Here is a 13846-nt window from a genome sequence, read left to right as displayed (position 1 = left end):
AGAAAAAGACATATAGTTGTCAGTTCTTCAGCAATTTAAAACAGGTCCGTTAATGCACGGACCGGGCATGGCCTAATGGTTAGTGTGATCGGACTGTAAATCCAAGAGGTCACGACGTTTCGCGGCTTGTTACCATTAAAACGTGCTCCGCACTTTGCAGCCGTGAGTGTGCTATAAGAGTGATTGTCAAATCCCACTATTCAATTAGACAATAATATTCCATGTAATCAGCGGTGAGTTCTATTGACCTTCCCTCTAGTGTATTAGTTCAAAATTAAATACGCCTATGTAGCTTTTAGCTGAAATTTTAAAACAAATCCATACTTTATTGATCAACCGCTATTTTACTTTTCAATGCGTAGAGAAAATTTATAGTGACTCTTCAGCGCTTTCAGGGTTTAAAGAAAGTACTTTTCTTATCACTCACTAAGCTCATAAATATAGTATGTTAGCTGGGGGTGGGGTGGGGGGAGTTTAAACTCATAAACTGTCTAATTATCTTAGATTCTCCACATAAGTCATGCTAGTAGCTTCAACGTCTTTTAAGTAACTGATAGAACCAAATAAATTTCTAACATTTCATTAAATTTTATGTCTTTTAGGACACGTCCTTAAATCTTGAACTCTTTTACTTCAAAAGTAAAAAATATATATATTAAGATGCAGCATAGCTTCGGCCATACGAAAACGCCATATAGCTGTTTTGAGGAAATATATCAGTAACACTATAGCTGCCACAAATTATAGTGCTTCGCTCCATTTGTGTTTTATCGAGACTTTAATTTCCTCATTAAACTCTTACACGGCTCCATAATAGGCCTATTAAATGAAATAGGTGTGAGCCCGCGTTACTCGAATTAGTTCTTATCGCAGGTAAGTTACAGAAACGGCGATCAAGCAAATGTGTATTAATTGACATTTTAGGGTTATTGCCTTCGTTGCTAAGAGACCTTCTGGTTTAAACGAGTGAAATAGTGCCGTATCATTCAATCTTTGTGAGCTTAAATCTTTAGTGAACTTTCTTTCCCTTTCTCTCCAATAGAAAACCATTTTTTTTTTAACCGTTACGTGATAACAAGTGGAATAAGGAAATCCAACTGTTTAATACTATAAAAATGGACGTCTTTTAAATGACTTAAAAAATGTATAGAAATGTTTCTGGAATTTAAAAACAAAATATATTTTCATCAAGAAAGTCTTCAAAATGAAATTATTTCTTTTTTAGGTATATTATGATTTGAAAACGATACCTTTCCATACAAATTATATTTTAAAAGATGCATACATTCATAAATCGCATTATTATTATTATACACTTTAAAAACAAAAACTGAGAAATGACTGAAATAAATTAAATAGATCTGAACTTAGCGCTTTATTAGATAAATGACTCCCTCCCACAAACACACACATACATACAGGCGCTTCTCTCAAACCGTAAAACAAAACAGCGCGTGACTAGATAATCCAGTGTGTTGGCTAATTCAGTTACTGTAATGTTTGGTATGGTAACCCGAAACGGTCCGACGGTGTACATGGGTTACTTTTTGGGTTTTTTACCCGAGAAGAGGCATAAAGATACCCTGAAATATAGCACATTACCACATTTTTTATAGACCTTTTGCTTTGAATTGAAATATACAAGAAGTTAATCAGTTAAATGAGTCAAAGTAGGGTATGGAATTAGCATCTAATGAGACCATTGAGGATTTAGTAACAAAACAAAGAGCATCCTGTATATAGTTTATGTTTCGTTAACGGGTACCCTCAACTAGTATGTATAACCCGTGTAAGTTTCTTGATGTAACGACTAGATAATATGTATAACCTGTGTATTGTAAGTCTCTCAAAACGCAAGAAAATGTAAATATTTGTGCTGTACCAGGTGTACGACATATGTCCTGATGGCGATATATATTACCGTATTTAATTTCTAAGTAGTATGTGGCATCATTGAAAATGAAAAGTTTCAAAAAGTACTTCAAAATTTAACTTCACTTAGTAGCTTTGTGGCCATATTAATTTAGCCTGAATCAAAAGAAATTTCTCTACCCACCATCAGTAATACAATTCCTAGCTGTTTAAGTCGTTACAAATTGTTCTCCTGGAAATAAAGCGACCTTTGTCGCTTCTAAAGTGCTCGAATCATGATTATTGAGTCTTCTATTTCAAGAATTCGTAAAGCATGTTGCATTTAACTCTTTAAATATTCGCTCCCAAAAAGTTGAACCCACCTGAAACTTGAAATAATTCACCTTTAAGATTTTTATTAAAGAAACATGCATTGAATTTTGGTTAATTACTAGATAATTTTGCATTCTTGAAATATAAACAATGGCCTTGAATGTGGCATTAACTTTTGAGGTAAAAATAGGATGTTCACGCCGTTGTAGCTTCCATTAACGTTTGAGTTTCTAATTTTCCTAATTTAAAAGTCATAAATACAAACAAACGAAACGTTTGACCAATCAGTTCTACTAAGCAGACAAGCTACAAGTACCCTAAGCCGATTTATCAGGAAAACTCATACACCAGTTGTACAGCATCACTAATGAAATAACAAATTGGACTGCCTACTACACTTATGAAATACCACACACACACACATGGATAAGGGAGCTATCTTTTTAAAGAGGATGCAATTATCTGTTCAGGGATACAACGATTTTAGTACTGCGGGAATTAGAATAACTAAGAACAATCAATATTGTTAGGACAGCGGAAGTCACGCGACGCTGAAAGCATGCGCGCTGGAGTTTCTAGAAGGATCATGACTGTTCCTGGCAACTCTATTCTTTTCTAGGCGTCCTCTTTTATTGTATAAAAGCCCGGCAAATAAAGCGGGGAGAGATATAAAGACAGATAATTGAGTCAAGCGAGCTGTAGTGACCGTAAGTAAAGTGCGTGAATCGTTGTGAATTATAGTGTGTGTTTAAGTTAAAGGACTGTAGAAATTCTGTGTATTGCAAAGTTGTATTGAGAAAGAATAAACTAGTTTTATTTAAAGAAAGGACTTGTATCGCTGAAGTTCCTCGGGAAGAATTTAAACTGGAAATTAACAAACGACCAGAGACGTAACAATATTATTCTCATTCCTAGTCCATCTGTACATCATTAGCTACTTCTAGACTTCTGACCTGTTGTGTATATGATCCATCCTATGACTCGTGTACCTCAAAAACAACCTGTCTAACAGATAAAAGATGTCAGGATTGACAAAACAAAAGTAGAACTAAAATCGTGTAACACTGTTAGGCTGTGGTGACAATTCGAATGTAAAAACAGTTCTCGTCTTAAAGTTTGTAGAAGACAAATTTACAAAACTAATTAAGTTACTAGTATATAAAGTTAAACATGGCAGTTGAGTTGAAAATACATGCGCATTGTTCTTAAGTCTCACAATCATTATGTTATCAGAATTCATTTGTCATAGCACTTTTTTCTACAAATATTAAGTAAGGTTTTGAAGTTTTTAGAAAAAAATTATATAGAAGGGGGGGGTAATGCTTTTGGAGGAAGTAAACAATTAGTGGCAAAACCATACTAGGGGTCTGGGAGCATGCTTCCTCTGAAATATTTTCTAGCTTTCACTAAGAAGTTTGCATTTTAATGATGTCTAAGGTTGTTTTTACATCTTTTTTAAATATGTTTATATATACATTTGATGAACTTAAATGTATTTTTGTTATTACTTTGCCTTATATGGGTAAGTATTCTCTGCTTATTAAGAATCAGCTCGAAAACGTCATCAGTAGGGTATACCCGCAGATACAGCTGAGGTGTGTATGTTTAAGCCTAATTGTCGCCTTAATTTTTTTCTTTAAATTTAAGGACCAAATTCTGTTTTTACATTCAACTTTGGTAGTTTACTAATTTATTTGCCCTCGCTGTCAAAAAAAAAAAATCTAACATGTGTGAAAGAATATGCTAACCTAAGATTACCCTTTAAGTCAAGTATATTTGAGCACGCTCTAGGCGAATGTCCATTCCAATTCGTTTAAGATCTTAGTCAGGGTCAATGATAAACCGAGCCTCCGTGTAAAATAGAGTTTGCTCATTAACAAGCTCAAGTCTGAAATCAACGTTCTCACTTCAACAAGTGTATGGGTGCAAATTAGCGGTCCTATCGCATCCTTCATGCCTACGCGCATGGATAAAAGTAGTCCAATATTTGACGAGGATACTATCGACTAGCTCCTTTTCCCTCTAGTCTCTCGGTTTAAAATTAGGAATGGCTATATGGAAATAGCCCTTGTTTAACTTTCCAGGAAAGTTGGAAACAAACGAGAATAATTCTGTGTCATATTTGATGTTATCTTATCAAAGGCATAGTTTTCATAAGCGTTTAAAATTATGATTTGGGAATAATACCAGATGTATTTCCGCAGTAAATAAAACCAAAATTAAGAGCAACAAATGTTTTTATTTTTTACTTCTGAAGTCCATATGTCATGCCATATTGTAACCTACAGAGTGCATAATCATTCTCGTGATTCATGGCATGCGCACGTTTTACTGACGTCACAAATTGCAATATTAAGCATCCCTTATGTAACGTAATTTTAGTGTCTACTAACTGACAACACACTACTTAATAGTGGTGCCAGCGGTTATAACAGGTGACCGACTCCAGATGGCGTTAGGAACCCTTTCGGGGAAGTTATTCTATGCAACTGCGAATAAACTTTTTAAGCTTTAAAAATTAATAATAATAAATCAGCATTATGTGGTGACTTTCAAAATGTTTATGTATTAACAGTCTCCTCTGCATTGTTACTTTTTAAAAGTATACTATTCTTTAAGATTTCTGAAATTGTGATGCACCTTCCTTTGACTTTTTCATTAAAACATCCGGGTATTTTAAAAATTCAGCAGTTTAATTTGAGCGTAGACATTACTGGCAAAAACACGAATAACCTGAAGAGATAATTATAGATTTTAAAGAAATCGGAAATATCTGGTAATTTCTTGAAATAATATCTCTAACATTTTTCGTTTCTTAAGAAAAGTCGAGATTTTTTTAGCTTATCTTCTGTGGGTAATATACAAACGAATCTTGCCCACTGAAGTTGAATTTATCATTCTTAATGAACGTTAAAATGCTCTGAACAATCGTGAAATTTCGATGTGTCTAAATTATTTCGGTGAAATGGAATTTTGAAACAGTATTTATATATTGTTTGAATGTTCAGATTTATTCAGACAACGTTTGTTCTTCTAGATAATCGAATGAACAACAGTGAAAATGATAGTTTGGGTGCTACAACTACAACTGAAAGAAGTTCCGGTGAACCTTCCATTGGTATGTAAATAACTGCATCTTCTGACTTCTCTTGCCCATAATTGTAACCTCCTTTTCATGGGCTAAGTGTACTTTTGTTAGTCAGACTCGTCATCTGAACAAAACAACTTTTTCTGTAGACACCAGAATAACATTTTTCCTTTGTTTCATGTCTAAATTCTTCCTCTCTTTTTTTCAGAAATGCTGGCTAGTTTTAAGGTTTATTTTAAATTCTAAGAATGGCAGCATTTAACATTTGTGTCTCGGACGAAGATCTAAGTATCTTTAATTATATATATAGTAGCTATAGCTGATATTGGGTATTAAAAACTTTTATTTAAAAACACAAAACAAGTAAGAACGTTTCGACCTGTTTAGGTGATCGCCAAGTTAAGAATGAGATTTGAAAAGTGTTTGTTATTGATCGCAACGTTTCGACCTGTTTAGGTGATCGTCAAGTTAAGAATGAGATTTGAAAAGTGTCAGTTATCGATCGCAACGTTTCGACCTGTTTAGGTGATCGCCAAGTTAAGAATGAGATTTGAAAAGTGTTTGTTATTGATCGCAACGTTTCGACCTGTTTAGGTGATCGTCAAGTTAAGAATGAGATTTGAAAAGTGTCTGTTATTGATCGCAACGTTTCGTCCTGTTTAGGTGATCGCCAAGTTAAGAATGAGATTTGAAAAGTGTCTGTTATTGATCGCGTGTCGTGAAGACGACAGTAATGATAGGTGTAAGATTGTAGGGGACGTTGTATATATTTAATATGTTATATATTGTATTTATAAAATATAATGCATGATGTACATATCGGAGAAACAAGCCGAAGAATGGAAAATAAATTCAATGAACACAAAAAAATCACCCTCCCATGTTTTTGAACATTGTATCTCAAATAAACACAGTATAACAATAGAAAACACTGACATATTAGTTAAGATAAGAAACCAAAGGAAACAAACGAAAAATTAAAGAAGCTCTTCTACCACATGAACTTAAACCTACATTGAACCAGAATCAAGGAACACTTTTATATCTGTACTAATTTTTAACTAGTGTTAACTACCATATATAACAGATTAAATATATACAACGCCCCTACAATCTTACACCTGTCATTCCTGTCGTCTTCACGACATGTGATCAATAACGGACACTTTTTCAAATCTCAATCTTAACCTGCTGATTACCTAAACAGGACGAAACGTTGTTACTTATTTTGTGTTTTTAAATAAAAGTTTTAATACCCATATCAGCCGTCTCTACTACATATATATATATATTTACTTCAGGTGGGTTCCTCGTCGTCATAAGTATTTTATAAATTAATTTTACCCAAGTTTTAAACTTAAAGATATGTTTGCTTTTAAACTTCATTATCGTTGATTCATAACAAACCAAAACACCAAGTACATCTCGATTTAACAATAAACCACCCTTTCAAACATTCTATATTAGTGCAGTTCCATTATTGCTAACGATACGACACAAATAAGCCTAGAAGTAAATTAGTGCTTTTAAATTTTATTGAAACTTAAAACATAACAAATATGTCTACAAAACATTTCGACTCAAACAATTAGATAATACTGAAGGTTTTATCCAAGTCTATGTAGTCGTATTACTATGATAAACATAATACAAACATAATGCTTGTTTATATGGAATTATCCAGGTTTCCTGTTCGTTAATCCTCTGCCTATAAATAATCCTTGTTCGCTTAGTTATAAGATTGACGGACAGACAAAACGCTAAACTCTTCCTTGCCAATAATACCTCCTGAAAGTACTGGATGTCATTGGTACTGAGATACCATGGGCATTCTGAAGAACTTCCACATGCTTAAAAATGAGCTTGTTAAAGCGCTTTACTGTTGTTGTTGTTTTTTACACACACACAGCCTACTAAATATATCTCCACCCCTAGCGTTCAGTAAGTCGCATTATTGACCCAGCATGGTAGTTCGAGTTTACTTCATTTTCTCAAACGCGTAAATATTGTTTTGTTTGTTTGTTTGTTTTGAATTTCGCGCAAAGCTACACGAGGGCTATCTGCGCTAGCCGTCCCTAATTTAGCAGTGTAAGGCTAGAGGGAAGGCAACTAGTCATCACCACCCACCTCCAACTCTTTTACCAACGAATAATGGGATTTACCGTCACATTATAACGCCCCCACGGCTGAAAGGGCTAGCATGTTTGGTGTGACGGGGATTCGAACCTCAGATTGCGAGTCGAGCACCCTAACCACCTGGCCATGCTGGGCCGTGAGTACTGAATGATGACACAAACAAAATTAGGTTTTTGTTCAAAACCAGTTTTTTTTTTCTCTCTCTATTCTTGAAGGATTAATAAACAAAATGTTAACAACTTTATGAATGCTCGGTTGTTTTATACTGTTTATAAAAAGATAATTTTATAATACGTGCTTTAATTACATTCGTATGCTTTAATACAAACACTAGATATAGATAGTTTCCGATCCAGCAGACTATGAAGTAATATTTTATTATAGTGTGACAATAATGTCACGTCTTATTTTATAAACATAGTTTCAATGTTTTCTCAATCAGAAAAACTTACAAAGATTTCTAAAAAGAAATTGGTTTCATACAATTTTTAAAAGGCAAATCTTTTATAAATCTCTGAGTCTAAAGCAAATGTTTGTCACTTCAAAAAGAAACTTGAATGGAACTACTATTTATTTATTTATTATTGAACTACAAATAGAATTAAATAATAAAAATGAAATGCGTAATGCCAGTTAAGTTTTGTCTTATTTTCAAAATGTTTCATTGTTATGGTCTTTGAACGTCTATATATTCTTTAATTGGCTACTACTAGATCCCACAATGATTGATTACCGTAATCAGAGGTGTAGATACAGAGGAGGGGGGGGAGACGCAGTTAGTCTGTGCCTTACATTCCTAGAGGGGGGGCTCACTCGCCTCCTTTTTTTTAACGAAACATAACTGAGATGCGGTTAGATCATGCAATTGAATTATAGTAACGTTTTATTTGTTTCCCTCAACCACTTGCAGTAAGGGTGTTATGGTAGTTAGCAAAATAGTGCTAAAACTGTTTGGCCAATTTTTATGAAACATACCTCCAGTCAACCATTAAAGAAGAGCGTCTCTCCGATCTCGCGTGTAATTCAATCAACAGAGATGTGGCACCAAGTCTAACGCCCACTGAACTACAAAATCCTTTCTTTGGACACTAAAGCCTTAACTCTGCTAAGGCACTAAATGACTCGTGATTGTGTGCTTACCGTACCACACGCTCAAGTTTATAAAAATGCTCTTGCTACAGCGAGGAAGTTGTCTACCCTGTCACCGCTAAAACTAACTATCTATGGCAGTAATACTCTTTGTTACATGAGCCACAGTTTTAATCCTCATCAAATATAAAGTAAGCTTGTTTAAATGTTTACGTGTAAGTTATATAAATCTCCAGTTGCTGAAAATACATCTATTGTAATGCTTCATCATATAGATTAGGATTAAAACACCTCACTACATTTATATGAACAAAACAAACCCAAACAAGTGTGGGACGTTGTGGGCTTGAGCGCCCACATCCTACTCCCCTAACTTTATTTCTTTTCGTGATTTTATTTTACTCTTTATGTTTGTTTTGTTTGTTTGTTTTTGAATTTCGCGCAAAGCTACACGAGGGCTATCTGCGCTAGCCGTCCCTAATTTAGCAGTGTAAGACTAGAGGGAAAGCACCTAGTCATCACCACCCACTCTTGTACTCTTGAGCTACTCTTTTACCAACGAATAGTGGGATTGACCGTCACTTTATAACGCCCCCACGGCTGAAAGGGCGAGCATGTTTGGTGTGACGGGGATTCGAACCCGCGACCCTCATATTGCGAGTCGAGCGCCCTAACCACCTGGCCATGCCGGGCCTACTCTTTATGAATTTCTTCATGTGCGACTGACGAATGGAGGTTAAGACTGATAGACGGTGTATCCCCACAGCAATGTGGGTCCTACTTCCGCAGTCACCTCCAAAACCCAGGGTACATTTTATGTCCCACATTATAGCCTGGACCCTGGGGATCATTTTAATTTATGCAGCATCTATAATTTAATTTTGTTTGAGCTTGTTTTGTTCATTTAACTGTCAGTCATCACTGGTTTGGATTTGCTGTTTTTAACGCAGTCTTCCCTTTTGGTTTTATTTTGCTTGACTGTTTAGGTACTAATTTTCTATGTGTATATATATATCTGTGGTGAGCAAAAGACAACTGAAAACATCGTACATCTTATATATATCTTTCGAACATTGTGGTCTGTCCGAGCGTTCGTCTGTCTCCCATTTGAAAAGTTGCGCACGCAGACAAAGCTCAACGTTCACTTTTCAAATGACGGGAGAACAGGCATGAATATGGCGGGCAGAGCACATATAGCCCATTGTGTAGCTTTGTGCTTAATTACAAACAAACAAACAGGCATGAATAATGTTGATGCCAAATTTTGTTTAGCAAGCAGTATATTTAACATTAAATTGTTGGGAATTAACCACACTATCATTCACATTTCAAAATTTGAAGTAAATTAAATAATAAAAAGTAGATTTACCGTATGTTATTTTTAAGCGGCTGAAATGCTCAACAATTACTTGTCGCGGTGGGCCGTATAAGTAGCTCAGAACTTTGATTCTGAGTGAAATCAAGAGTGCAATACAATTAACAGTTTTAAAGTCCATGAAATAATTTAAATTGATAGATTAAGTTCAACTTTTCCCGTCACTGGGGACGGGTACTTTGATCGTTACTATAATGTCGAGTTTTTTTGTCGGACGAATGCATCTCTAGCTACCTAATAGTGAGGAGGAGGGGGCACCACTACACACCCATACGCACACGGTAGTTACGTTCCTTAATAAAATTTACTTAAATTACTAAAGACTAATGTAATTTATTATCGCTCAACAGCGATTGAGAAAATAAAATGGGCAATACAACGCTAGAAACCGGGTTTCGATACTCGTGGTGAGCAGGGCACAGATAATCCATTGTGTAGCTTTGTGCTTAATTACAAACAAACAAATAAAATGGGCAATAGGTGATTGCTTGCAACTGATAGACCGAATGAGGTTGAAATGAAGAGGGCAATACAACGTTAGAAACCGGGTTTCGATACCCGTAGTGGGCAGGGCACAGATAGTCCATTGTGTAGCTTTGTGCTTAATTACAAACAAACAAATAAAATGGGCAATAGGTGATTGCTTACAAGTGATAGACCGAATGAGATTGACATGAAGAGGGCAATACAACGCTAGAAACCGGGTTTCGATACCCGTGGTGGGCAGGGCACAGATAGTCCATTGTGTAGCTTTGTGCTTAACTACAAACAAGCAAATAAAATGGACAAAAGGTGATTGCTTACAACTGATAGACCGAATGAGGTTTAAATGAAGAAGGAGACGAATTGGACTTATATTTATTATATACATTACTATTTCATATTGAAGAAACAATTATTCAGGCTCCAAAATACAGTTCGAAACATTTAATGGAATGATGTATAACCGTTTCAACATTTCACAACCGACAAACAATAAGGTTTCAGGACAGTGGCCGCCTGTTGATATGTCGTACATTTATTTCTGTTTTCTTATACTTTCGTCAATTCTCGTTTGTACTTCTAAGATTTTATACAAATGCGTTTTATCTACTCACTACCCAATCTAATAATATTGATGAAATATATATACGTATACGTGGTGAAAAAATGAATGTAAAAAAATAGAATCACACAACTGCGACTGTATGTAGAAAAAATAAATCTTAAATATGAGAATTTAGCTTGGATAGCTCTTATCAGGAATCATTCAGAGATTTAAGACTTGTATTAAAAAGTAACAATGAGACAACTTAAAGGTCTATATGTGAATTATGATTTCTCTTGTTATAAGTTATTAGTTGTTTTAATCATATATAGTTTATATTTAAAACTCTCCTAAAATTAGACATCCTAAAGGTCTATATTGTGAATTATGATTTCTCTTGTTATAAGTTATTAGTTGTTTTAATCATATATAGTTTATATTTAAAACTCACCCAAAAGACTCACCGAATTATGATTTCTCTTGTTATAAGTTATTAGTTGTTTTAATCATATATAGTTTATATTTAAAACTCTCCCAAAACACTCACCAACTTTGTCTTCACTATACCCATTCCGATTACCTTAAATCTCCAAACCAAACACACGAGTAAATCGAAACTGCAAAATAAAAGTTAACTTTTAGAGTGACCGGTGGTAATATTTCAATACAGAGTTTTTAATAATTAAGTCGCTTGTATTTTTATGATTGTTTGTTACAAGTTATTAGTGAAGTTACTATCGTTTTATACCAATGATTTGAAGTAAATATTCAAATACAAAATATCTATAGAGAATGCAAACTAGACGTGTGTATATTTGTTAAAACTATTTCATTTAAAATTAAAATTCTCAGTCGTGTGTATCATAGAAATAATATCACACGAGCTGAAGAAACTATGTGTCATTGATCCCAATCTAGAAACTTTCGATAGCATATTAATTCTGAGGTTGTTTTTAGGAGATTATTATCCTATGTATGAAGACGCCTCAAGCATACAGAAAGAAGCCAACACGAGAATGGACAGTCATGGACAGGCTGCTGGTATAGTTAGTTTAATAGTTTCATTATAGAATAGACTGTCACGGACAGACTGCTGGTATAGTTAGTTTAATAGTTTCATTTTAGAATGGACTGTCACGGACAGGCTGCTGATGTGTTTAGTTATTAGTTTCATTATAGAATGGACTGTCACAGACAGGCTGCTGATATGTTGAGTTTAATAGTTTCATTATAGAATGGACTGTCATGGACAGGCTGCTGGTATGGTTAGTTTAATAGTTTCATTATAGAATGGACTGTTACGGACAGGCTGCTGATATGTTTAGTTTAATAGTTTCATTATAGAATGGACGTCACGACAGGCTGCTGATATGTTTAGTTTAATAGTTTCATTATAGAATGGACCGTCACAGACAGGCTGCTGATATGTTTAGTTTAATATTTTCATTATAGAATGGACGGTCACGGACAGGCTGCTGATATGCAGACAAACATTTTAATATTCAGTATTATAAAAATACATCTTTACACACAAATCATAGTTCAAATGTCATATATATATATATATATATATAATTCGTAAGATCAAATTTGAGAAAATTTGTATATCCACGACTTTTAGAGTGTGCTTTGAATGTTCTAAATGACAAGCTGTAAAAGTTACTTTCTCATAAAACTGTATTATAGATATAACATTTTAAAGTGTTTACTTCAAATTATTTGTGAATTTTTACTATATGAAATGTAAACCTGAACTTTTTAAACTTTCAAGTTTATACTTATATTTCGTTTTTCTTTGTAACTGGTAATAATAAGTCAGCGTAAATAAAGATACAAGGTCGAATTTTAAAGATATGTCTTTTTATCTTAGTTTCTAAAGCTTGGCAAGGATCTAGAATTGATGATACGACATCTCTTTCTGTCATCTTCTGCCTTGTCTTCCTGGAAACTTGGGAGGTGGTCACGTGATCTGATATCCTAGAAATAAATTCTACAGGTCGTTTGTAATTATTATTCACGTATCATTAAAATAAACCACGAAAATCACAGACAGACTTCGAACAAATCTCCATTTTAGCGATAATTAAAGAGAGAAGAAATAAAATTAAGATGTTTAAAATACATGAAATGAAAAAAATAAATTAGATTTTACTGAACATTACGTGAAAAAGTATAGATTCTACAGGACACTTCAATCCCATATTTGCGTCAAAGTTTCTAAAGTTTTCATTGGTCAGTGACGTTTAACTAACATTTTATTCAATACATTGTTGTGCATTTTTTATCTTGAACATAAAACACACAACTAGTCAAACCTTAAAGTGGAAACTTTAGTAAGTTCATGTAGCTACGTGGATAACACAGTATGAACATCGTCTACACTTCATTGTCTATCAGAGTTGCCCAAATAATAGTTTATCCAAAAGTAACCTGACATATTCGTCATTAAAATTAGTTGTTGAAAGGAATGTAATAGTCCTACATTATATATATATATATATATGTACGAAACTGATAATTTAAAAACTTTAAGATATGAAAGTCTATATAATATTATATACGTATGATTTATAGAAACTGTATCAGCCTTTCATTGATTATAATTGTATTAGTATTTCACATATAAATTTACCACAATATCTCAGTGTTAGTTAACTTCGTGGCAATGTAAAATCTTGCTGTCAAAGTTATAACTTATAAATTTACGACAATATCACAGTGTTAGTTAACTTCATGGCAATGTAAAATCTTGCTGTCAAAATTATAACTTATAAATTTACGACAATATCACAGTGTTAGTTAACTTCATGGCAATGTAAAATCTTGCTGTCAAAGTTATAACTTATAAATTTACGACAATATCACAGTGTTAGTTAACTTCATGGCAATGTAAAATCTTGCTGTCAAAGTTATAACTTATAAATTTACAACAATATCACAGTGTTAG

The 13846-nt window shown here is 33.9% G+C and overlaps 1 protein-coding gene across 1 annotated transcript in view; it reads left to right on the top strand.

Moving 5' to 3' along the window:
- Positions 1–6231, top strand: part of LOC106477146 (lachesin-like) — a 112026-nt gene extending 105795 nt beyond the window's left edge. The window contains exon 7 of the mRNA XM_022381430.1: positions 6221–6231. Within this exon, the coding sequence (XP_022237138.1) occupies positions 6221–6224 (4 nt within the window). The 3' untranslated portion in view covers positions 6225–6231. The remainder of the gene's footprint in view (positions 1–6220) is intronic.
- The last annotated feature ends 7615 nt before the right edge of the window (positions 6232–13846 follow it).

This window comes from Limulus polyphemus, unplaced genomic scaffold (genome assembly GCF_000517525.1).
Source record: "Limulus polyphemus unplaced genomic scaffold, Limulus_polyphemus-2.1.2 Scaffold163, whole genome shotgun sequence".
NCBI lineage: Eukaryota > Metazoa > Arthropoda > Merostomata > Xiphosura > Limulidae > Limulus > Limulus polyphemus.
This window is presented reverse-complemented; position numbering and strand designations above follow the sequence as displayed.